Source organism: Arvicola amphibius, chromosome 7, assembly GCF_903992535.2.
Source record: "Arvicola amphibius chromosome 7, mArvAmp1.2, whole genome shotgun sequence".
NCBI classification, from domain to species: domain Eukaryota; kingdom Metazoa; phylum Chordata; class Mammalia; order Rodentia; family Cricetidae; genus Arvicola; species Arvicola amphibius.
The window spans coordinates 41,495,422-41,520,441 of record NC_052053.1 but is presented as its reverse complement, the minus strand read 5'-3'; the positions used below and the strand labels follow the sequence as shown (position 1 = coordinate 41,520,441).

Sequence of the window (25,020 nt, the reverse complement as noted above, 5' to 3'; positions counted from 1 at the left end):
CAGAGAAATGAGTTCAAGTAGAGGTCATCCATGAAAATGAGTTTAATGATCTCAAGCTAGTTTAAACGCTAGATGCTAGAAAGTTCTATCTATATTGGTTTATTTCCAAAAGGGAATGAAAGGTTTGGATTTTACATATTTATTTAGGAATATATTTCAGAGAATGACTGTGCTTTCATTTAAATCTTTGTAACCATTAAGTAACATATAAGAGATTAAAGTTCATGGAAGAACTGAGAATCCTAGCATAAAGAAGAAACAAGTTAGAAAGTAGATACTAAAGATTCTCTGAATGGAAGATACCATGAACAGTAAGTCTATAAGGAGGTGGGCCCATCAGAATAAAATTTTAAACTCTCAATTATCATTTCAACACCCATTCAACTCTTTGAGTTAAGTGGTATTCTTTATTTTAATTTAGTAATGGGGCAAATGATCAAAAGAGTCAAGTACCTTGCCTGAGATGACAAGGAGAGTAAATGTTAGATCATTCTCAGACCCACATTCTAAGGTTCACTATCATGGTATACAAATCGCTTCCGTGTGGTCGGGAAAACTTCCAAAAGCAAATCCTCAGTCACAAAGTTAGGGTTTCAAGCTATTAGTCACTCTTATCAACAGTCTATTTCATTTATCACTCTATAGTAAGCAGAAAATAAGAGTTGAAATTATTTTTAAGAGAGATGTTTCTGTACTATAGGCAGTCTGATTCAATAAGTACTGGCCTACATGGTAGTTCTTTAGGAAAAACACTATGATTCCAATAATTGTATATTACTTAATATTGGGAAATTCCGGGATTGACCATTAGAACTTATGTTTTGGGGTTTTAATAATTATAGTTTTATGATGAAAATATAAAGAGTGTATTTTAATAAAAACAGAGATTGGTGTATCACATTAACTATTCATACCCCTCTCCACAACATAATCAAGCTCCCAATGGTGGTGACATTCTGGACATCTATTAGGGCAGGTGTCAACCGTGAGGTTCTAGAACTGTTTGTATAGTTTCCCAGACTTACTAGTGGCCTCCAGCAGCTTAAACTTTGGTGTTAAACCTCATGCAAATGTCTAATCTTTGCATTCTTGAGAGTTCATTGCCTTCTGCAAATGTTATCTTCAGGTGCAAGTCCTTTCCCTCAGACAATCTATTTTTTTTTTTTTTTTTTGGTTTTTCGAGACAGGGTTTCTCTGTAGCTTTGGAGCCTGTCCTGGAACTAGCTCTTGTAGACCAGGCTGGTCTCGAACTCACAGAGATCCGCCTGCCTCTGCCTCCCGAGTGCTGGGATTAAAGGCGTGCGCCACCACCGCCCGGCTCAGACAATCTATTTTGTTTCTTGGTATCCATCTCCTGTGGCCAGAATCAAGGTACTGTTTTCCTTAATAACCGTGAGTCTTACAGAAAATGAGGCTACAAATAGACAGAGAAAAGTTAAGCATTGACATCTACCAACCACTAAAATCAAAACTATAGATATTGCCTAGTCAAAATATCTTGCTATATTAATATTTTATGTTGACTTTTGGAATTTCAGGTATTTATGTTTTAATTATGAACATCTACCTTTCTGTAAGTTTCTTAGATGTCCTCCCACAAGCGAGCTGAGTGCAACAATGATTTCCTAGGCCTCCATTTTACCTGAAGAATCTTCCCAGGTGTAAATGCTCTAACTCAGAATGTTTTCACGACAAAGATTGAGGGAGAATCCACGCTCATACTGCCTGGCCTTTATCCAAGCTCCCTCTGTGGCACAACCACACACAGCACAGGAAAGCTCCATGAGAAACAAAGGCCTACCGCCAAGGCATCATGTTCTACAGACCAGGAACTGGATGCAATAGTTAAGAGCGTTTGCGACTGGACTGGGTTCCCAGCTCCAAGGGATCCAATGGGCATGCATAGACAGACACATGGACGTCTTTTTAAAAACTAACTTCTTTTCAATGTGTGGTGCTTGTTTTATAAGTTGTTTATAATAGTTTTAATGAATGTCTAAATTATGTAGTTTAATCCAAGATATTAGCTTTGTTATTGTCTGCAATGTGTTGTCAGCATTGGGCTTGCCAGCTGCACTGGCAACTGGTTAAGCATTTTGTATTCCATTTCACTGCTGATTCTGTAAGCTTGTATTCATCTGTAAAAGCAGGTTTGCAGCACTGTCTTGCTGGGTTGTCAGAGAATTGAGTACATTCACCTCTAACAAACCTCAAAGGATTACTTGTTGGTTTTTTAAGACAGGGTTCTTCTCCTTTATAGCTTTGGCTGTAATGGACACCTGCCTCTGCCTCCCAAGAGCTGGGAGTAAAAGCAAATGCTATCACCATCCAGCAATGCATTTCTCATATACATTTTTTAAAGCAAGACTGGAGATGGCTTGGTGGCTAAGTGCACTTGGTGTTCTTGCAGAAGACTGTTTTGAGCACCCACATGAGTCTCAACCACCTCTAAATGCAGTTCCAGAGGAGCCAGCACCAGCACCTGGCCCCCTTGGGCACTGGGCATGTACATGGTGCACTTAAATGCATGCGAGCAACACTCATACAGATCAAGTAAACAAGTCTTTGTCCTGGAGATGGCCCAGCAATCCAGAGCACCTGTTCTTACAGATGATTCAGGTTGAGTTCTCCAGCGTGGCAGCTCACATCCATCCATCAAGTCCTTCCAGGGAGTCGGTGCCCTCTACTGGCCTCCAAAGCGCGTGCAGTACAGACATTAATTGCAAGCCAAGCACTCATAAATCTAAAAACAATTCTTGGGCACATGTGTAAGCGAATGCCACGTATGCAGGTGCCCAAATTGCAGGAGAGGGTTGCGAGCCCCCTTCGCCAGTGTTTTAAAGGCTCAGTGTCGCCCGTTGTATCTGTATTCTTTCGCAGTCAGCGCCTCACTAGATGGGGCTTGGGGCTTCTACTGAGTAGATGGAGACAATGAATTCGTCCTCTCTGAAACAGATGGGAGTCAGCAAATTAAGCGGTAAATGTACTAGATTGATTCTCTAGGATCACAATGTAGTGGGAGGCAAATGAGACTAATGTTATTTTTTTAAAAAGCTCAAGTAAGCTGAGCACTGACAGTGCTCCCTTTAATCCCAGCACTCGGGAGGCAGATCTCTGTGAGTTCGAGGCCAGTCTGGTCTACAAGAACGAGTTCCAGTACAGGCTCGAAAGCTACAGAGAAACCCTGGGGGTTGGGCGGGCTAAATTTTAGCCAGCCTCATTTTTAACCACCTAGATGTCACCTAGCTTCGACTGGACTTGTCATCCAATCAAATACAAGTAAGCCCAGGATGGGGGCAGAAAACCTTCTGTCACCATAGGAAAAAGCACAGCAAAATTCCAAAGATGAGCCACAGAAAATCTTTCACGAAACATGACTATCTTCCTTCCACGTTACACAGCTAGCTCCATTCATGACTAGCCTAAAATGTGGTTTCTTCGTCATACACTGCTGACTATTGTCCCAATTCCACAATTGCAATTTTTTGTTTCTTAAATATTGTTTGAGCCTATATAACGGCTTGTCCACGAGGAAGAGAACACCGGAATAGGTTAGACTTTCTTGCTATAGCAAGCTCAAATTGTGTCAGACAGTATTGTTGGAGTACAGGATTTAAACATTCAAACATTCCTTTATAAGATCTTTAATTGCTTTGATAGCTGTTGTAATATTTTCCTGTTCATTTCTGATTCTGTTCTCTCTCTCTCTCTCTCTCTCTCTCTCTCTCTCTCTCTCTCTCTCTCTCTGTGTGTGTGTGTGTGTGTGTGTCTTTCTCGTTGTCAGTTTGGTCAAGTGTCTGTCCATCCTGTTTATTAGCTCAATTGATTCTTTACATTGGTTTCTTTATTTCTCTTTGAATGATTATTGTACTTGTTTTTATTATTTTTTTGCTGTTGATTGGGGTTGCATTTGGTTTAGCCTTGTTTTTCCAAAGCTTTGAATTGTTTCATAAATATATTTATTTGAACTCCTTCTGTTTTTAAGTGTAGGTCCCAAGGGCTATAAAGTTTCCTCATAAGAATGTTTTCAATTTCTCCCAGTGGTTTTGTTGTATTGGGCTTTCATTTTTATTTAGTTCCAGGAAGTTTTTTTAAATGTCTTTCTCATTTTTTTGGTTGATTCATCATTCAGTAATATGAGTTGTTCAATTTCCATGAGTTTCATTTTTAAGATTTTTCTTTCCCGGCACTGTAGTCAGATTTCATAAAGAAATGATTTCAATGTTTTTGAATTTGTAAATTTTGTTCATATATTAGGATGTGCTCTATTTTTTTTTTTTTTTTGGTTTTTTGAGACAGGGTTTCTCTGCAGCTTTAGAGCCTGTCCTGGAACTAGCTCTTGTAGACCAGGCTGGTCTCGAACTCACAGAGATCCGCCTGCCTCTGCCTCCCAAGTGCTGGGATTAAAGGCGTGCGCCACCACCACCCGGCTAGGATATGCTCTATTTTTGCAAAGCTTCCTATGTACTGCTGAGTAGAAAGTGTAGAATGTGTGTTCCCTTGTGTTTGGATGTAATATTCAGTAAATATCTGTTAAGTCCATTTGCTGCATGATATCAATTAATTCTGATGTGTCTCTGTTAATTTTTTGCTCAAATGACCCATCTCTTGGAGTAAGTGGATTATCGAAATTACCTGCTATTAATGAATAGGTATTAATCTGTGTCTTTAAATCCAGTAATAGATTTTTTTTTGTTATTTTAGAAATTGTATGTCCTGGAGTTTGTGCATATGTTATTAGGACAGTAATATCTTATTAGTTAACTGTTCCCTTGATTAGAATATAATTTTTTATCTCTTCTAATTAGTCTTAGTTTGAAATATATATTGTCACCTATTAGGATAATGATATCTGATTATTTTCTGGTCCCATTTGATTAGAATATTTTCATTCATACTTTTATAATAAGGTGGCACCTGTCTTTAAATCCAAGATGTAGTTCTTGTAGACAAGAAAGTGATGATTTTTCTTTCTAGATCCATTCAGTCAACCTATGTCTTCTGTTTGGAGAACTGAGGTCATGATTAACATTATTATTGAAATGTGTATATTAATTGTGGACATCATTCTGCTGATTTTTAGTGTGATTGTTTATGTTTTCAGTGACATTTTGTGTTTTAATAATTATGGCTTTGTCTTTTTTTCTGCTGTCTCTCTGCTATGTTTATTCCTATATTTAGCCTGAAAGTTGCTTTATATATTTTTCTTAGATTGTGTTTGCTGAATATAAAAAATTTAAGGCTGTTTATGTCATAGAATGTTTTACTTTCTCCTTTATTGATGCCAGATAGTTTGGATGTTATTTGGCTAAACTGACCATCATAAACTTTTAGCACTGGAGTGCAATTGCCTCAGGCTTTCCTGCCTTTCAACATAACCATTGAGAAAGCTGTTATTCTGATGGGTTTCCCATTATATGCAACTTGATTTTTTTCTCTCTTACAGCTTTCAATACACTTTCTTTTTTGTATAAACTAATATTTTAAACATACAGTCTTGTCTAATTGGTGTTCTTATGCTTCTTGTAGTGTGTGAAAGTTTTCTTATATAATCTTGTTGAAGACCTGGTTTATGCTATTGATTTGATATTCTTCATCACCTATGCCTATAATTTGAAGGTTATTTTTGTTTTTAATTGTGTCCCCCCATTTCCAGTATGACTCTTGTTTTGTTAATATCCATTTTTCTTTCTTATTTAGCCTATATTTTCTACCTTAGCTTTGAGTCCTTTCTTCTTTATTAATTCTACTTTTAAGGTCTTTGAGTTTTCTAGTTGTATTTTTCTATTCCATTTTTATTTCACCTTGATTCTTCTTCAGTGTTTCTATGTCCTTATTTGATTCTATTCCAAAGTCTTGGCTTTTCTTCTTAATTTCTATAAATATTATGTTTGCATTTTCTTAGATGTTACTCAGGCATCTATTCTTCTTAAGTTCTTTCTCCTTAATTTTGTTGAGCTGTTTCTTTGTGCCTTATTTAAATTTCTTGGAGTCTTTGATGGAGTCTGTGACTCTTCTTTTAAGTTCTCTGTCCTGGGATTCATCTGGGTAAATTTTATTGGCAAACATTTCTATAGGATTGCTAGGTTTTAGAGATATAATACTGACTTGGTCTTTCATGTTATTGGAATATTTGCAACAACATCTGGGAATGTGAACTTCTTTTGTTAGTTCTGAGTCTGTAATTGACAGATCCAGTTGGGGCAGAAGAAAGGATATGTGGGCAAATGCGGATGGAAATGCCTCGTGTGGTGTGAAGTCAGGTAGATAGAGGGGACTGGGCTTGTTCACAGGATGTCTTTTCTGTTTCAATCCCAGACTGTAGGAGTAGATTTGGTTGGGTGAAAACGTTAGATGGTTTTGTGGGTTGGGGTATTGTTAGGGAAAGTTCTGCCCAGACACTAAAGCTTCTTTAAGGAGTAGCCAATAGACACCAGACAAGGTGCTCCACTGTGGTGGGACCCAGGCTACATCTGGCAGGTCGTGGGAAGGGTGTGGTTGGGGATACAGTGGAGACTCCTTATGATAGACCCTGTAATAGGACCAGCAAAGTCTAAGTATTGAGTGGAGTATTTCGGAAATTCACAGGAGGAACCTCTGGTTGTTTCCAGGCAGGATGACTCCTTGTGGATCTCCAGGGTTTGGCAGCAGTGAAGGCAGTGGGGCTAGACTAAGTAAGGGTGCTGGTTGTGGAACTGTGCTAGATCTGACTGCTTTCAAAAAAGATATGGATGGAGAGATCAGGGAACTCACTAAGCGGCTGAAGGCCTTGCCACACTCATAGGGCTTCTCTCCAGTGTGGATGCTGAAGTGGCGAATAAGGCCAGCTCTATTGCTAAAGGCTTTCCCACATCCTTTGCACTCAGAGGGGTTTTCTCCAGTGTGGGCTCTTTTATGCAAGATGAAAGTAGAGCAGTGGGTGAAGGCTTTCCAACACTTGCTGCACAGGTAAGGCTCCAGTGTGAATGCGCTGGTGTCTCCTGAGATACTTTGCCCCACTTGCACTCAAAGGGCTTCTCTCCAGTGTGGATCACGTAGTGGCAGATCAGGGCTATGCTCTCACAAAACGCTTCCCACACTCACTGCACTCAGACGGCTTCTCCCCAGTATGAGTTCATCGGTGCCACATGACGTAGAACCTGTGTTTGAAGACTTTGCTGATGGAGGATTCTCATTGGCTAATAAACAAACTGCCTTGGCCAGCCCTTAGGTGGGTGGAGTAGACAGAACAGGAAGAAGGAAGTGAGGTAGATGGCTCAGTCAGATGCCACGCCTCTCCTAAGTTAATAAATCGCCATGCCTCTGCTCTCTGAGGCAGACTGCCTTGCCTCTCCTCAGGGAGAGAGATGCGATGAAGCAAGCCGCCAGGTCAGACATGCTGAATCTTTCCTGGTAAGACACCGCTCGTGGTGTTACACAGATAATTAGATATGGGTTAGTCAAGATGTGAGTAAGAGGCTGAAACTAATGAGCCAGGCAGTGTTTAAAACAATACAATTTGTGTGTTGTTATTTCTGGGGCAAAGCTAGCGGTGCAGGAGCCAGGAGGCTGAAAGCTAGGCAGCGGGAATGCAACCCGCTGCTTGATACTACACTTTGCCACACTCAAAGCCCGCATAGGGGTTCTCCCCACTGTGAATGATGTAGTAGCGAACGAAGCCTGGCCTCTCTTGGAAAGCTTTTCCACATTCTTTACAAACAAAAGGGTTTTCTCCAGTGCGGCTCCTGTTCTGTAAGACAAAAGTGGAGCGGTATGAGAAAGCTCTGCCACATTCATCACATTTATAAGGCTTCTAACCACTGTGGATCCGCCGGTGCTGTGTAAGGTGGGATTTGCGGTAGAAGGCCTTCTCACACTCCATGCACTTATAAGGCTTCTCCCCACTATGCACCATAAGATGTTAAAGAAGGTTTGTGCTCTTGCTGAAGGTCTTCCTGCACTCAGTACACTCACTCATACGGCTTCACTCCAGAGTGACTCCTCTCATGTCGAGCAAGGAGGCTCTTCTTGCTTAATACTTTGCCACAATCATGACATTTGTAGACACTTTCCTCCTCCTGAATTATAGGGTCCTTATCTGACTCATGTGAGTCACAATTACGGACATTTCCTGAAGAGATGTGCTTCTGTCTAACCTTTGAACACGTCTTCAGCTGTCCCAAAGCTATCAGGTTCAAGGCTGATTTTCCCAGGAAGCTGCTTGATCTGAGGCCATGACCCTTTTTGAAAGTGTCCTTGCTGTGTTTCCGAGGAACCAATTTGACCAGGAGTTTGCACTGACTGGGAGTCCCCTGAGGCTTTTTGTTAACTTGCCCTGGCATGAGACTCCCTTAGATAGTGCTGGCTCACACGTGGAAAGTTCTGTGGCCTTGGTTTTTCCATTGTTACCTGCACTTACGCTTGTGGAATGGTCTTTCATCACAGCCACAGCTCCTGCCCGTGCTCTAGGCAACAGATCAGCTCAGGTTTGGGAACAGGATACCTCAGAGAGACCAGAGAAGCCTGCGGTTTTCCAGCATCACCTCCTGGTACAGGGTCCTCTGAGCTGGAGCCAGCTGCTCCCCACTTTTCTTGGGCAAAAACTACAGCCACATCCTCAAAGGCGAAAGCCACCTCACTTCATCTCTGAGCCTCCATTTCCAGATTAATACAGTAATTCTCACTTCATTGAGAACAGCTGCCCAGAGTTCATCACCACCAACACCACCCTGAGACCCCATGGGCTGCAGACCGGTGGTCCGGAGACCTTGGCTGATGACAGCTGTGCTCAGGATATGGAGGCCCTCAGCTCAGTTCACTGTGAGATATCCAGGATTTGCTTCTCAGAGGGGACGCCCTGTAACATGAGGGCCAGGCTCATTGGGGTTTCTGTCCTGCCCAGTCCCCAAGCCAGTTAGTCCCAGAGAAAATCACACAGAGATCTCCATAAGTTATAAAACTGATTGGCCCATTAGCTCAGGCTACTTATTAGCTCTTGTAGCTTATATTAACCCATTATTCTTATCTATGTTAGCCCAATGGCTTGGTACCTTTCTCAGCAGGGCAGGTCACATCTTGTTTCTTTGGTGGTCTGGGTTGGACCAAGGAGGAATGGGCTTCCTCCTTCCCAGCATTCTCCTGTTCTCCACCCGCTTCTACTTACTGTCTGGTTGACCTGACTGGCCAATCAGCGTTTATTTAAAACATAATTGACAGAAAACAGACAATTCTCCTACACCACTGCAGCCCAGCCGGGGGATGGGGAGGATGGGGGAGTGGGGAGCTGGGGAGTGGGAGGGGTTGGGAGAGGGTGGGGAGGTGGTTCTAAAACCAAACGTTGGGCACCAGATAAAGCACGAAGCAATCCCACACCAGTTTGGATTCAAAGGGTTATTTATTTGAGGGGAAAATACTTACAGAACACCATCCTACACTTGACAGCCAGAAAAGGAGTCTAGTCGCTGGAGCGAGAGAGCTAGCAGAGGGCTGCCTCTGCTTTTTAAAGAGAAAGAGACCACACCCCAGTGGGCTGGTATCTCAATGGCTATTGGCTGAAGGAGCAGAAGGAGCTCCTACAGCAACACCCCTCGGGCCATTTAGGAATGCTGCTAGGATTTCTACAGCAGGCATGGACTACACTCAGTGACCAAGTTTTTGACATGTGGAAAGTCATTGAACTAAAATATAAATATGGCTTGGGCCAAAATACGTCAAAGGAAAGAGTCAGTTGATGTCATAAAGTTATACTAAGGTGTTATTATCAGAATTAAGAGGAATAGAAAGGCATTGGCAAATTGTAGCTCAAAACAAATCATACCAATGATTCTGAATATTTTAAAAGATATGCATCTGCCTAGAAGACTTTATTAAAATTTTCTAGATGGGTTTATGTGATGAATGCCATTGATTGTTTTGCTCTTTTACAATACAAAATTATGTGAGCTACTTACATGCTTTTGAAACACCACTTTTCCCTAAAGTATAATTACTCCACAGATGGGCTAAAAGTTGTTGAGGGAATATGGGTGTTTATGTGTGTTATCCATGAGTATGAATCACAGCTTATCTTTATTCATATGATACCAAGCAAGTCACTTTGTCATTCAAGTTGCTGTGGTATAAGTATCTCAAATCCTACCTTTCAAAGAATGGATAGCTACTAATTAGGTACTAACTATATGGCACCTTCCCAAAATTAGAAACTCAACATACAGAAATTATTTTCATTTCTATTGCCACAGTCAGTAGAGTCTCTTTGTCAAATAGTCTCAGTATCAGTCCATGGACACTTATACCCAGACAGATGATTTAAAGACCCAGACAGATAAATCCACCAATTTAACAGAATCTGGGTTTTTTTTATTTCCTTATAACTTGTAGTCAATTTGACACATTTTTTTAATAAGGAATATGGAGCATTTATATAAGTGATTAAAATATGCAATGTAACCTAGACGAGGTGAATAAAAAAACAGAACAAGGGTAAAATGGGAATAATCAGAAGGGGTGTTTAAATGGGGAAGTAGATAGAAGGGCACAGTAGAGGAAAGGGTAGGAGAAGGATAACTAACAATAGGGAGTTTGAAAAGGCTATAGGGAAATCCATTATTTTATAAGCTTCATATATTTATACGACTGTATATTTACACACTTACACATACATATATAATACTAATTATAATTATCCTATATACTGGATAATGCTTTTCTTGGAAGCCATAGGTTGTTAAATAAGAAGAAAACAAACAAAAATTCAAGTATGCAGGTATGGGATATCTCCCTTTGAATTGTTGGTCATGGGTGTCTTGGAGACCCTCCCAAAAAATCCAGATTATTGTCATTGTTCTTGGTTGCTCACTATAACTTGTTGGTAAGACCCTGTTGCTTAGGATACTACATAATTTAGACAGTGGATAGAGAAATATCAAGTTAACACTGACGTCAATCTTCCTTTCTACTGGCTAACATTCATAATGCCAGGAGGTGCTGTGTAGGCTGCTGGGTGAGGAAAGTCTCAGCTGTGAACCCTGAGAGCTACATTGAGGACTGGTGTTCCAAAACATGGCCATGGGTGTAATAGCAGAAAGAATGGTATGGGGGTAACCGAAAGCCTTCTGATTGAATTAAAAATCTGTTCTATAGTAGAAAGCACATGTAGGGTATGGTAAATCTATCCAAATAAACTAGAATTTTTTTTTTTTTGGTTTTTCGAGACATATTTAAAAATACCAAGACCCCCCAGGGGAATACCTATTTGATTATTTTGCCATGCAGACATAGTATCTAACTGCCTTATAAGTTCATATCCCTCTGCCAATAGATTAGTGCAGCTCCCAAGCCTCACCGGGGACTGTTCTTTATGCAGTATGTGGTGATTAGCACAGAAGCTCACTCCTGGTTAGAGGGCAGAGAATAAGTGACCATGAAGTGCTTAACCACAAATGAGACATATATATCACACCCCCACACATCAAGACTAAAGAGTCATTATGGAAGTAGAAGAAAACTGAGTCATATTTCGAGGAGAACCTGAGAGAAGCAGGACAGGATCACTGCACTGAGGAGCCCAAAGCAACTTTGCTTGCCTACATAAGATGTGTTACATAGAATCAAGTCAGTTATTTTTCTACCATGGATAGGGAGAACCTCATGATCCCATGGTTCTAGCTGAGGAGATATTGAGAGATGATGGCATCTGGGGTGGGGTACCAGTTTTTAGTGCATATAGATGGATTGTGCTCATGGCCCATGAGTGTATGGACAACACAAATTGCAAAACAAAATAAAACAAAAAAGAAGACATGAGATTATAAAATTGGGGGTTGGGCAGACTTGAGTGGAGTTAAAAGGAGGAGTGGGGACTGAATATGATCAAAATACATTGTTTGTGTGTATGAAAGTCTTGGAGAATTGATATAATGTCATATTAAAAACATAGAAGTAAGGACAAATAGAACTCAGAATCAGTAGGAGCATCTCTTTAATTAGCGTATTCAAGTGAAGCTTAGAAGTTATTCCTTCCCTAAAACACTGCATTTTATTAAAAGCTTTTTAGAGCTCATAAACATTCTGCTGATTTCCTCAAAACATGTTCTCCTTATAGGCTGGTGTTAAACTGTGCATATGAAATGAGCCCAGTTTAATGATGTGTTAAGAGAATTTGGTCTCCAGAACTGTCTCTTTTCTTAATAATGTGTAATCATTATCTATTTAGTTTTCTTTTAACTTGTCCCATGCAGGCAATGAATTCAGTTTAATTGAATATGCTTATAGTTGAAGGCACCCATTTCCACCTAGCAAGTCTCCATCTAATCCTATTGAAAGCCCTCCAGATTAAAGAAAAAATAAAAACAAATGGAAGATATGAGTCTGATAATGCAAATGAAGTCTGACTTTCAATCTACATTTTAGTAAGTCCTGCATTAGCATTTAGGTACATTGACACAGTTGAATGGAACCATTGTTGGGACTCATGGCTTCTGGATCTATTTTCACAAAAAGCACATTTGGAGATAATCTAATAATCTTCTGGGTTGGAGCCAGTAATGCTGAAAGTGAGACCCATCGAGATCATTAGCTGTCTATTAAAGCTATACCTCTGTTCATATTAACTTAGGAATACTGGAGAATGTGGCCCTAATTTTCCCTAGAACAAAATTTCATGGAGGATAGGGAGTGAGAGAACATTCCTGAAGGTCAAAAGCAAAGGGTAGGTGATATTTTTCTATAAGGAAGGAGAATAATAGCAAAAGATTTTATAATGGTCTTTGTAAATCACTGAGCCTCTGGGTTAAGGCACAGGCTCCATTTGATTTAGTACTTCATTACCCAAGTATCCTGTATATTTGTTTCTTAGTATCTGAATCTCATCCCTTTTACAACCAGGGATAGTACAGCAAATGAAACAAACAAAGTCTTTATTCTTTTGAGACTCATATTATGGTTAGGGGAGATCCTAAAAAACAAAAACAGCACACGATTAGCCAATAAATATGTTACATCAGGCAAAAAGATTTATGAGGTAATAAATTTAAGGAGTATTGGACATAGTGTCAGAGAATATTTCTTTTGTTAGATACTAGGAGGGTCAAATTTGACACTGTTGTTAAATGCTCTGAGATGTTTATTTATGTATATTTTAATATCCATATGGATACAGGAGACATTGAATATTGGTTGTTCCTTAAATTGACTTAGTTGATCAAATAAATTGTGTAGGGATTTTTGTTAGTGTTTACTTATCATTTAAAAAATTTTCATTTATATTATAAGTGCATCTCTCCTTTCCCTTCTCTTGTTCTCTTTTAAATCATGGCCTCTTTTTTCAATAATTGTTATTACAAGCATATATATATATATATATATATATATATATATATATCCCTTTTCTGTCTTTTATTAAAAACAAACAGATTTATAAGTAATAATAATAAAATAATAAAAATAAAATTAACACTTCAGAGTAGGACAAAACAAAGAAGCAATTTCTTGCACAAAGAAGTAATTCTTATGGAGTACAAAATAATCTAACATTGAAGACTAGTCTGGTTCACCATTTGTATGACTTGGGATCCCCTGATGGCTTGTAGAAAGGGTGTTGATAGTAAAGTTAGGTGGATTCCCTAAGTTTACACAGCTCATAAGTTAGCCAAAACTAAGGAAGGACAAACTCTAATACCCAATACACAACCAAAGAAGGAAGTCCGCATGCCTAGCTCAAATCATAAAAACTCATAACTGAATGATGAATAGGTCAAAGAAGAAAGAAAGAAAGAAATTTAAATAAAAAGACTGCACAACAAAATCCCTGGAAAACATTAAAAGCAGTTTAGGAAAATTTATAGCCCTAAGTACCTACATTAAAGAATAAGAAAGAGTACACAAATAAATGATTGCATGGTGCAACTCAATAATTTGGAAATAGAAGAACAAATAAAACCCAAACCCAGTGAATGGCAAGAAAAAATAAAAAAATCAGAGTAGAAATTAATGAAATAAAAACAAAGAAAACAGTAAAGAGAATTAATGAATCGAAGGCTGGTTATTTGAGAAAATAAACAATATTGACAGGCCCTAGTTATAATTAGCCAATAGGAAGAAAGAGATAACCTAATTTAGCAGAATTACAAATAAAAAGGGAAAAATTACAACAGGCACCAATGAAATACAACATATTAAACAGAATACTTTTTAAAACTGTACTTCATTAAGTTAGATAGCCTAAAATGGATGGGTTTCTTGATTCATCCAACCTACTAAAGTCAAACCAGGAAGAGACCAATAACCCAACTTGATCTATAATAAATAAAGAGATTGAAATAGAAATAAAAGTCATTATGACAAAAGAAAAAAGAAAGACCCAGGCCAAGATAGATTCAGAGCAGAATTCTAGAGTTTTTTCAAAGAAGTACTATAACCATTACTATGGAAATTAATTTTAAGAAATGGAAATTAAAAGATAACTCGAAAAACTACTTCTATGAGTCCAGTATTAATCTAAAATCAAACCAGATAAATACACACCCCAAAAACCAAAACTACAGATTAACATAGATGCCAAAATCCTGAAAAAAAAACTAGCAGGCCAAATACAGACATATATCAATATTATCTGCCATGATAAAGTTGGCTTTATTCTGGAAATCCAGTGATGTTCCAACATATGTAAGTCAATAAATATAATAAATAATGTAAATGGATATACAGACAAAAATATCACATGATAATCTCAATAGATAAAAAAAGAAAACAAAAACAGAAAATCTTTAACAAAATCCAATGCAGTTTTCTGGAAAAAATCCTAGGACAGTTGGACTAGAGGGAATGTCCCTCAACACAATACAGGCTATATACAACAAACCCACAGCTAATCTTCCCCACATGTACTCAAGCTGAAAGCAGCTGCATTAAATTCAGCGACGAGATAGGGTTGTCCGTTCCTACCATTTTTAAATATAGTAATTAAAGCAGTAGCTAGAAAAATTGGCTAAAAAAGGAGAAAATTAAAGGAATACAAAGAGAAAAAGAAGTAAAATTATCCCTATTTTCAGATGGTATAATGTCATAATAAGAGATTCTAACATCTCTAGTAGAAAACTTCTTGAAAAGATCAATAATTTCAGCAATGTGGCAGGGAACACATCAACTTATAAAACCCAGTAGTCTTTCCAAACATCAGTAATGACTTTGCTTTCAATATCATCCCTCAAATGCTCCTCAATACTAGGTGTTTCTCCCCCAAATCCCCACTAAATCCCATCTCCTGTTCCTTCTCCCCACCTGATCCTCCTTTTCTTGTCCCTCACCCAGTTTGTCTGTAAAATCTACTCTATTTCCCTCTCCCAGGGAAATCCACGTGCCCTTTCTCCTCTAGTACTTTCCACTATACCTAACCTCTTTTGGTCTTTGAATTGTAGATTGGTTATTATTGATTTAATGGCTAATATTCACATATAAGTGAATACATGCCTATTTACCTACTTTGTTCTATATTACTTCACTCAGGATGATTTTTTTCAAGTTCCACCTATTTTCCTGTGAATTTCATGATGTCATTTTTAAACTGCTGACTAATAATCTACTGTATAAATAAACTACATTTTCTCTAGCTCAGTCAATACAGCATGAGACTTTTAATCTCAGGGTTGTAGGTTTGATTCCCATGTTGGGCACCATTTTGTAGATGGAAACTGCTTGTTTGTTTCCCAGCTACCCAGACCCAAATAATGACACAGAAACTATTAATTAGTGGCTCTAATTAATAAGGCTTCTTATTAACTAATTCTTAAATCTTAAATTAACCCATTTCTAACAATTTGTGAATCACCACAAGGCTGTGGCCTACCAGTAAGGTTCTGGCTGGCGGCTGGCCAGCTACATGGAATCTCCTTGACTCTGACTACTTTTTCTCTATATCTGTGTTCAGATTTCCTGCCTGGCTTTACTCTTTTTTTTTTTTTTACTACTTTTAAGTCATTGGCCAAACAGCTTCTTTAATTACCAATGGTAATAAAACATATTTGTAGCATACAGAGGGAAATCACACATGAGACATTCTTTTATTGAGGAACATCTAGGTTGTTTCCAGTTTCTGGTCTTATGAATAGAACAGCAATGAATATGATTAAATAATATCCTTGTAGAAGAACAAAGCATCCTTTGGGAATTTGCCCAAGAGTGGTGTAGCTGAATCTTGAGGTAGACTAAGTCCTATCTTTCTGAGGAAATGACATTCTGATTTCCATAGTGGCTGTACAAATTTACACTCTCAACAGCAGTGGAGGAGTGTTCCCCTTATTCTACATCCTTGATTGATAGTGTGGGCTATCATTTGAATTATTGATCTTACCCATTCTGACAGATATAAGATAGACTATCAAAGTAGTTTGATTTGCATTTCCCTGATGCCTAAGGATGCTGAAGATTTCTTTAAGTGTTTCTCAACCATTTGAGTTTCCTCTTTTGGGAATTCTGTTTACATTTATACTCCATTTAAAAATTGGATTATTTGCTTTTTTGTTTTTGTTTTTAATATCTAGTTTCTTGAGTTCTTTATGTATTTTGGATATTAGTTCTTTATCAGATGAGAAGTTGTTAAAAATCTTTTTCTATTATGTAGTTCCCAGCTCTGTCTGAATGGTGGTTTCATGGGTCTTACAGAAGCTTTTCAGTTTCATGACATTTTATTTATTAATTGTTAATCTTGTGCCTATGCTAATGGTGTTTTGTTTAGAAAGTCAGTCTGTGTCAATGAGTTCAAGGGCATTCCATACTTTTTCTTCTATCAGGTTCAGCGTACCTGGTTTTATATTGAGGTCTTTGATCCATTTGTACTTGAGTTTTGTACAGGGCAATAGATATGGATCTAATTGCATTTTTCTATATCTGGCCATCCAATTTTATCACCTCCATTTGTTGAAGGTGCTGTCTTTTCCCCAGTGTATATTTCTGTCTTCTTTATCAAAAATCATGCATTCATATGGGTAAGGATTTATGCCTACATCTCCAATGTGATTCCATTGGTCACCATGTCTGTTTTAATATCAATGCCATGCTATTTTTAATCATTTTTCCTCTGTAGTAAACTTGAAATCAGGAATGGTGAGACTTCCAGGAGTACTTTTATTGTTCAGGATTATTTTTAGATATCCTGGGTTTTCTCTTTTTCCATATGAAGCTGATAATTGTCTTTTCAAGATCTGTGAAGAATTATACTGAGATTTACGTGGGGATTGCATTGAATCTGTAAGTTGCTTTTGGTAGGATGATCATTTTTACTATGTTAATTCTACAGACTGATGAGAATGAGAGATCTTTCTATCTTCTGATATCTTTTTCAGTTTCTCTCTTTAATAACATTTTTATCATACAAGCCTTTCACTTACTTGGTCAGAATTATTCTAAGATAGTTTTTATTATTTGAGGTCAATATGAAAAGTGTGGTGTTCCTGATTTCTTTCTTAGTCAGTTTGCTATTTGCATATATTAGGGTTACAATTTTTTTTGTGAGTTAATTTTGTATCCCGCTACTTTGATGAAAGTGTTTATCAGCTGTAGGACTTCCCTATTGAAATTTTTCAATGTATGTATACTTTTATCTGCAAATACTTCAAATTTTTCCTTTCTAATTTGTATCCCCTCTATACCTTTCTGTTTTCTTATTGCTCCAGCTAAGACTTCAAGTATAAAGATATGGAGAGAGTTGTCTACTTTTGATATTAGAATTGTAATTGTTTCAAGTTTTTCTCCATTTAAGTTGATATTGACTGTGGGCTTACTGTAGACTGCAATTATTATGTTTAGGTATGTCCCTTATATTCTTAATCTCTCCAGGACTTTTATCATGAAGGAATGTTGGATTTGGTCAAGGACTTTTATACATCTAATGAGATGATAGTGTGGATTTGTCTTTCAGTTTATAATTATGGTGAATAATGTTTATTGATTTTTGTATATTGAATCATTCCTTCATTTTTGGGATGAAGTCTGTTTGGTGGATGATCTTTTTGATGTGTTGGTATATTCATTTTTACAAATATTTTATTGACTATTTTTAATCTATATCCATTAGGGAAATTGGTCTGTAAAATTTTCTTTATTGGATCTTTATGCCATTTGTGTATCTGGGTAGCTATGACATCATAAAATGAATTGGGCAATGTTCTTTCTGGTTCCATCTTGTGGAATATTTTGAGAAGTGCTGTATTTAAATCTTTGAAAGTCTGGTAGGATCCTACAATAAAACCAACTGGCTCTGGGGTCTTTTTTTTTTGGTTGACAGACTCTTAATTATTGCTTCCATTTCTTTGGGGGTTATTGGTAAATTGCTTATCCAATCTTGATTTAACTTTGCTAAAGTGTATTAATTGAGAAAATTATTCATTTCTTTTAGTTTTTTAATTAAGTGGTGTACAGGGTTTTTTGTTTTTTTTTTTTGTTTGCTTTTGAGACAGGGTTCCTTTGTTCTGGAACTCACCCTGTAGACCAAACTGGCTTCAAACTCTCAAGGATCCCCCTGTCACTACCACCTGGTGCTGTATAGGTATTTTAAATATGTTTTCTTGTATCTGTGAAGACTTGATTTGTGTACAAGTATGTGGTCAATTTTGGAGAAAGTTCCATGAGGCACAGAGAAGAAAGTATTGTGTGTGTGTGTGTATGTTCCCTTTCTTTTGATTTTGCTGGTCTTAAATGTTTTATTTCCTGTGTTTCATGGGTGTAGTTAACCTTTTGTAGAATCTTTTCTTTCAGTATCTTCAGTATGTAGAGGTTGTGGATAAATATTGTTTAAATTTGGTTTTACCATGGAAGGTTTTATTTTCACCATCTATGGTGATTGAACATGTTCTTGGATATAGTAAATCCCAGCATGTTTTTAACTTGGAGAAGTAGTGTTACTTTGCATGTCTAAAACACCGGATTGGTCTAATAAAGAGTTGAAAGTCAATAGCAAGGCAGGAGAAAGGATGAGTTGGGCTGGCAGGCAGAGAGAATAAATAGAAGAAATCTGGAGAGAGGGATCAAGGAGCAAGGAAAGAAGGGGCCAGCCACCAAGTCACACAGCTAGACATGGAATAAAAAGGAAAGAAAAGATATATAGAAATAGATAATGGTAAAAGCCCAGAGGCAAAAGATAGACAGGATAATTTAAGAAAAGCTGGCTAGAAAAAAGCCAAGCTAATGCCAGGCATTTATAAGTAATAATAAGCCTCTCTGTGTATATTTAATTGGTAGCAGGGTGGCAGCCTCCCCAAAGAGTAAAGAGTAAAAACAACCAACAACAGACAGTCAGGAAGCCATTCATTCACATGTAAGCATGATTTCATACATCAATGACTTAAACTACTTCTTGTGCAGTGATGACAATAATGATGGCCATTTTTATAAAAACAGTCCATTTATGTTCTTTGTTTTGTTTTGTCAGGGTATTTAAAGTAATTTGTATAAAGCTCTCTTGAATTTACTAAATAAAGCAAATACAAAGGAATAATTTTACTGCCAAGAGTTAAGGAAGCATAAGTTGTTATTATAGAAAGAGACACTCAGAAAAACAAAGCTTAGCAGAGAAAATAATAGGGCTCATTTTTTTTGTCTGTATCTCTAAAAATATACCTACAAACTGAATCATGTGTCACGAGGAAAATGTTGGTTATTGTACAATGAAGGATGGTAGGATAAAATAAGCAAGCAAACTATAAACTGTTTTTAAATGATTACATGAAGAGATGCCAAGAATATCATAAAGTAAATTTCCCCAAGGGAATAATTTTGGCAGTATATTATGTTTAGAAATGAACATTATTTATCTTTTTCTAACTGTAACAGCAACAAAACACCTGAATTATTCCACCTGAGAATGAATTTTAGAAAGAATACAATAAATGCATGCGTTCATTCATTTGTTCAAACACATATAGAATGCCCTTTGTACTTCAGATCCAATGCTAGGTATTGATATGAAAAACACCTGGCTCAGTATGGTCTCCTCTCAAAGAGAATGCAGTGAGACAGGATGACTCATAAGGAAATAAGAAACAGCCACTAAACACAGTAGCATGTATTATATAACTATTCATGAAGCTATTGAAGCTATTGAGGTAATACAAAGAATAGAACTCTGGCCCACCTGGGGATGTCTAGGCAGAAGAAACAATCTGAAGCTGGGATTTGCAGCACAGGGAAGAATTGACTCAGAGGGAAAAGTGGAAATAGGCATTTACGACAAATAGGGAAATAAGAAAGATCACATACCAGTGATAGTTTTAGACATACAGTATACTAAAAAATGATAAAATTAGTGGGTAAAAGCTTGAGAAAACTTACACAGTCTCCAAGTATCTCCTCCCAGGTATATATTCAGTATAAAAGCAGGAATAGTTATATTAAAGAATAAAACAATCTTTCACATCTTTAATTTCAGCACTTGGGAAGCAGAAGCAGGCAGATTTCAGTGAGTTAGAGGTCAGTTCTAGGGCAGCCAGGGCTCTTAAAAAGAAACCCTGTCTCAAACTTCCCCCCAAAAAGATATTTTCCCTGGAACCTCAAATAGAGTTATGCTTTATATCTTCAGACTTTTGCTCAAATATTAATTCTTCAACAAAGTATTATCTCTGCTACAAAGACATCTTCTGCCGCACTGTGGTGTGAGAGAGTATATTTCTGTATGTCTTTGTTCATGTCTAACCATTTTGTTTCTGTCTTTTTCTCTCTCTATAGCTGAAGTGTAGAGGTTACTCATTTAGGTAGTGTAATGGTTAATATCGTTTATCAAATTTACAGGTTCTAGAATGACTCAGTACTTCCAGCATGCATGTGATAAATCATGTGATTAGACTAGCCTTGGGGCATGCCTATGGTGAAATGTGGTCACATTGATTGATTTAGAAGACCTGTCCTGAAAGTGTGCGCCACTCTTACCTGGGCGTGGGCCCTAGACGAAATAAAAGGTAGAAATCTAGCTGAGAACAATCAGTAGTTACTCTCTTCTTTCTGACTGCAAACAAAATGTGACAAGCTGCTGAAAGGTACTGCTACCTTGATTTACCTGCTTTGATTGACCATATTATTGAACAATAAGCCAAAAGAATCCCCCTTTCCTTCAATTATTGTGTCAAGGTATTTCATTTCAGCAACAGGAAAAAAATCACTGAGACAAGGACATATTAGGAATTGAACTCAGACTCACACCCGATAAACCTGTCCTGTGCCCTGCTATTTCTACAGTATCATCCTTGAAATTAAGACTTTATCTTGTTATGGAATCTCTAGGGTGCACCGAAAAGTTTGTTACTGCCATACTCAGAGACTGGTGCCTAGCCCAATTGTCACCAAATGTATGAACCAGCAGCTGATGGGAGAGGATGTGGAGATCCACAGTCAAACACAAGGTGGAGCCAGGAGAACCCCACAGAAGAGGAAAGATTATAGAAGCCAGAAGGGTTAAGGATACCCCCCCCCCCCCACACACACGCACAACCCCACAGATTCAACTAACTGGGCACATCTGGGCTCACAGAGACTGGGTGTCTGAGCTAGGTCCTCTGCATATATGTATAGTTACGTTTTTTTTAGCATTTTTATGGGCTCCTAACAGTGGGAGTATCTCTCACTCTTGCCTGTGCTTAGGGCCCTTTTCCTCCTACTAGGTTGCCTCAGCCGGCCTTGATATGAGGGTTTGTGCTTAGCCTTATTGCAACTTGTTATGGCATGTTTGGTGGATATCTGCTCTTTTTTTTTTTTTTTGGAAGGAAAATGGAGGAGGAGTTGTTCTGGGGGAAGGAGGGGAAGTGGAGAATGAGTAGGAGGGGTGAAGGGAGGGGAATCTGCCCACAGTTGGGATGCAATGTATGAGGTAATGCAACAAAATAAAACAAAAGTTAAAAACTTTGTACTTAGGAAGTATTCCATCACACATCTAACTGTATGTAGTTTCTTTTTCTTTTTCTTTTCTTTTCTTTTTTTTAGTTCTATCATTTTTCTTCAGATTTCAATTCCCAAGGAAAGTCAAGATTCATTGAAGCAAAAGTATCTCTGACAAAGAAAAAAATTAGAAATGCTATCTGTCTGAGCAAAGACCAAACTTAAAAATAGTTGACAAATTGGCTGATGTTTTGGTCAGTTTATTCTTAAAAATTACCTGCCAAATGTCTAGTTTTTGCAGTCACAGATCAGCCACGCAGTTAATTCAGTTCGGTTTAGAAAGAAGGACACATTGGATAGTCTAACCTGTATTTATTAAGATCTCAATGTTGTAAATATTTATTGTGGATAATTAAAAAATAGAAACTATACTTTTATAGAAAGTTCTATAGGTACTGAACTCCTGGCATCTACTTCTCCATTTTTATGATTTCCTTTTCTCAGTCAAGTACTGAGAAAATACAGTTGTCCTTGTTACTAACAAATGTAATGTCAGGCCATTCTTTACAATATTTTTTAATTATCATGTTTTCTAAATCCATTTCGACAGAAGCAAGAGAGACAAACGGCTCATCTGTGTTCATTCAAAATAAATATCCACCATCATCTTCTTTACATGTAAAAATGAATTACAGAAAAGTTTATCATAGCACAGAAAAACAAGAATGTGTTTTAGAAGAAGCTTGAAGCTGGCTTGTTTCAATGTAAATGCTTTGTAATATCAATTTCAACAATGTTTTGGTTTGGCAATCTTCCTCTTTGTCTATCCCCTGGAAACCTATGGAGGCTGAAGCTGCTGTTCATGTGATTTCTATAAACAGCTTAGGTCTCTGACCACAAACTGCACCACAAACACAATGACAGTGGTATCATGAGTCGGGCTTCTCTGAATTTGGAGCAAATCATGACTAAACCCTGAGCATCCTGTCATATATATTCTTTTCTGCTACTGAGCATCCATTCGGATGATGGTCCTGGTTTACTCAAGTACCAGAGAGAGGTTGTATGACACTAAATGGATATTTTGAAGGATGGCCTAGCTCATTGTTTCTCAAGCTTCCTAGTGCTATGACTCTTTAATACAATTCCTCATGGTATGGTGGACCCAACCACAAAATTATTTTCACTGTTACTTCAGAACTGTAATTTTGTTACTGTTATAACCATAATGTAAATGTCTAATATGTAGATGGTCCTAGGTAACTCCTGTGAAAAGGTCATTCGACCCCCAAAGGCGTCGTGAACCACAGGTTGAGAACCACTGGTCTAGCCAGAATAGAAAGACTCATGAAGATCATTACCATGGGTTTCTCAACAGAAATATTTGCTCTATGTTCATTGAAACTTTGATATGAACAAATGAACTTTAAATAAATTACACAAACTAAAAGTAGTATAGTTCTGTGCAGACACATAAAAGGCCATCTGCATCAGGATGCTGAACTTTAGTGTGAATCTGTACACACACACACACACACACACGACCCCACACAGACTCCTAAATAGGTAAGCAGCTGGCATTTTTTTTCTCAAGCCTAAGTTTTAACATTTTTAGACAAACAATTTTAGATAAAATTTCATAAGATGGACTTTATCGATCTAGATCGCAGGGCTCAACTCTGTGCTGGCTACTAGATAAAATACTGAGCAATAAGCAACTTAAGAGAAGAAGAGTTTGTCTTCTGGTGTGGGATGATGACGTTCAGCATGGTGGAAAGCAAGGTGGCAGGAATGGGTCGTTACAGGCCACACTGAATAGGCCATCAGGAAGTTGAGTGAACAAGAGATTGAGCCAGTGTACAAAACCTCAGGGCCCATCACCAGTGATGTTTATCTTCCAGAGAGGTTCTATAGTCTTGATAAACATCACCAATAGACAAGTACCAAATATTCTTTCACTTGACACTTTGCACGGCATTTTGCATTCAAACCATAGACTCATTGTTAAGAAAAGAGCTATGGACTTGTAGACATTTGTTATCCCTCAATGCCTCCATTACCTGGGGGGCTCCTCAGAGCCTCAAAGGGGATGCAGACTTCTCTCACTGCATTCCTTTGTGTCAGTCACCAATAACCAGAGACACTCTACACCTAGGGAGCTGCTGGCCACCGTGGCCTGGGAATCAGGTTGATGATTTTCACTCTCCTTCCTTATCCCTTCATTGTAAATCGCTTAGTTTCAGCCTAGCACAGTAGCAGACTACTTTCAAGGGAACTCTTGATATGGGATTCCCCTCTGTATGCTGTGAATACCAATGGTTAATAATGAAGCTGTTTTGGCCAGTGGCTTAGCATAATAGGGGTAGGTGGGAAAACTAAACTCAATGCTGGGAGAAAGAAGGTTGAGGTAGGAGATGCCATGTAGCCACTTCCGGGAATAGATGAGCCAGAACCTTGCCAGTAAGCCACAGCCATGTGGCAATACACGGATTAATAGAGAGGGGTTAGTTCTAGATGTAAGAGCTGGCAAGCAATATACTAAAGCTATTGGCCAAATAGTATTGCAAATAATATAGTTTCTGAGTGATTATTTTGGGAGTCTGGGTGGTCGGGAAATAAACAAGCAACCTCCTCCAACAGACTCTGGTAAACCTTTTTGCCGATATAGCTTTCTTTCTTCCTGTGGTTCCTTTTAGGCCTCCTTCTAACCCATCACCATTCCTTCCTTTAAGCCCTTATTACCTAGAAATACATTCTATTCAGGGCACCCAAAGGCCACTCATGTTAGGATTCAGAACCACTCCCTACCAGGCAACCCACAGCTACCACAGTCTCTTAAGATTCAGGTAGGGCAACAGAAACCAAAACAATGGAAGACAAGAACATATAGCAACATATAGAATTATAATAATCTCAAACACAGGAACAGAAGGAACATGCCTAATTCTTTTTATGAGGCCACAGTTTCAAACCAAATACTAGAACATATCCAAAACATCATCCATCATGGTCAATTAGCCTCATCACAGAGATACAGAGATAGTTAAATACATATAAATTGATAAATGTGATTTATTATAGACACAGACTGAAGATCAAAATCACGTGATCATCTCATTAAATAAAAAACAGGCCTTGGATAAAATTCAATATACCTTTATGATAAAAGTCCTAGAGAGAATA

General features: G+C 37.9%; 1 protein-coding gene and 1 non-coding gene across 2 annotated transcripts in view; one reads left to right on the top strand and one right to left on the bottom strand.

Moving 5' to 3' along the window:
* The first annotated feature begins 2,373 nt into the window (after positions 1-2,373).
* Positions 2,374-25,020, top strand: part of LOC119819716 (heterogeneous nuclear ribonucleoprotein C-like) — a 98,081-nt gene continuing 75,434 nt past the window's right edge. The window contains exon 1 of the mRNA XM_042055375.1: positions 2,374-2,502. Coding sequence (XP_041911309.1) covers positions 2,374-2,502 — 129 coding nt within the window. The remainder of the gene's footprint in view (positions 2,503-25,020) is intronic.
* LOC119820127 lies at positions 3,499-3,600 on the bottom strand. Its single transcript, XR_005286396.1, has one exon. It is a non-coding gene; the product is annotated as a small nucleolar RNA SNORA28 (small nucleolar RNA).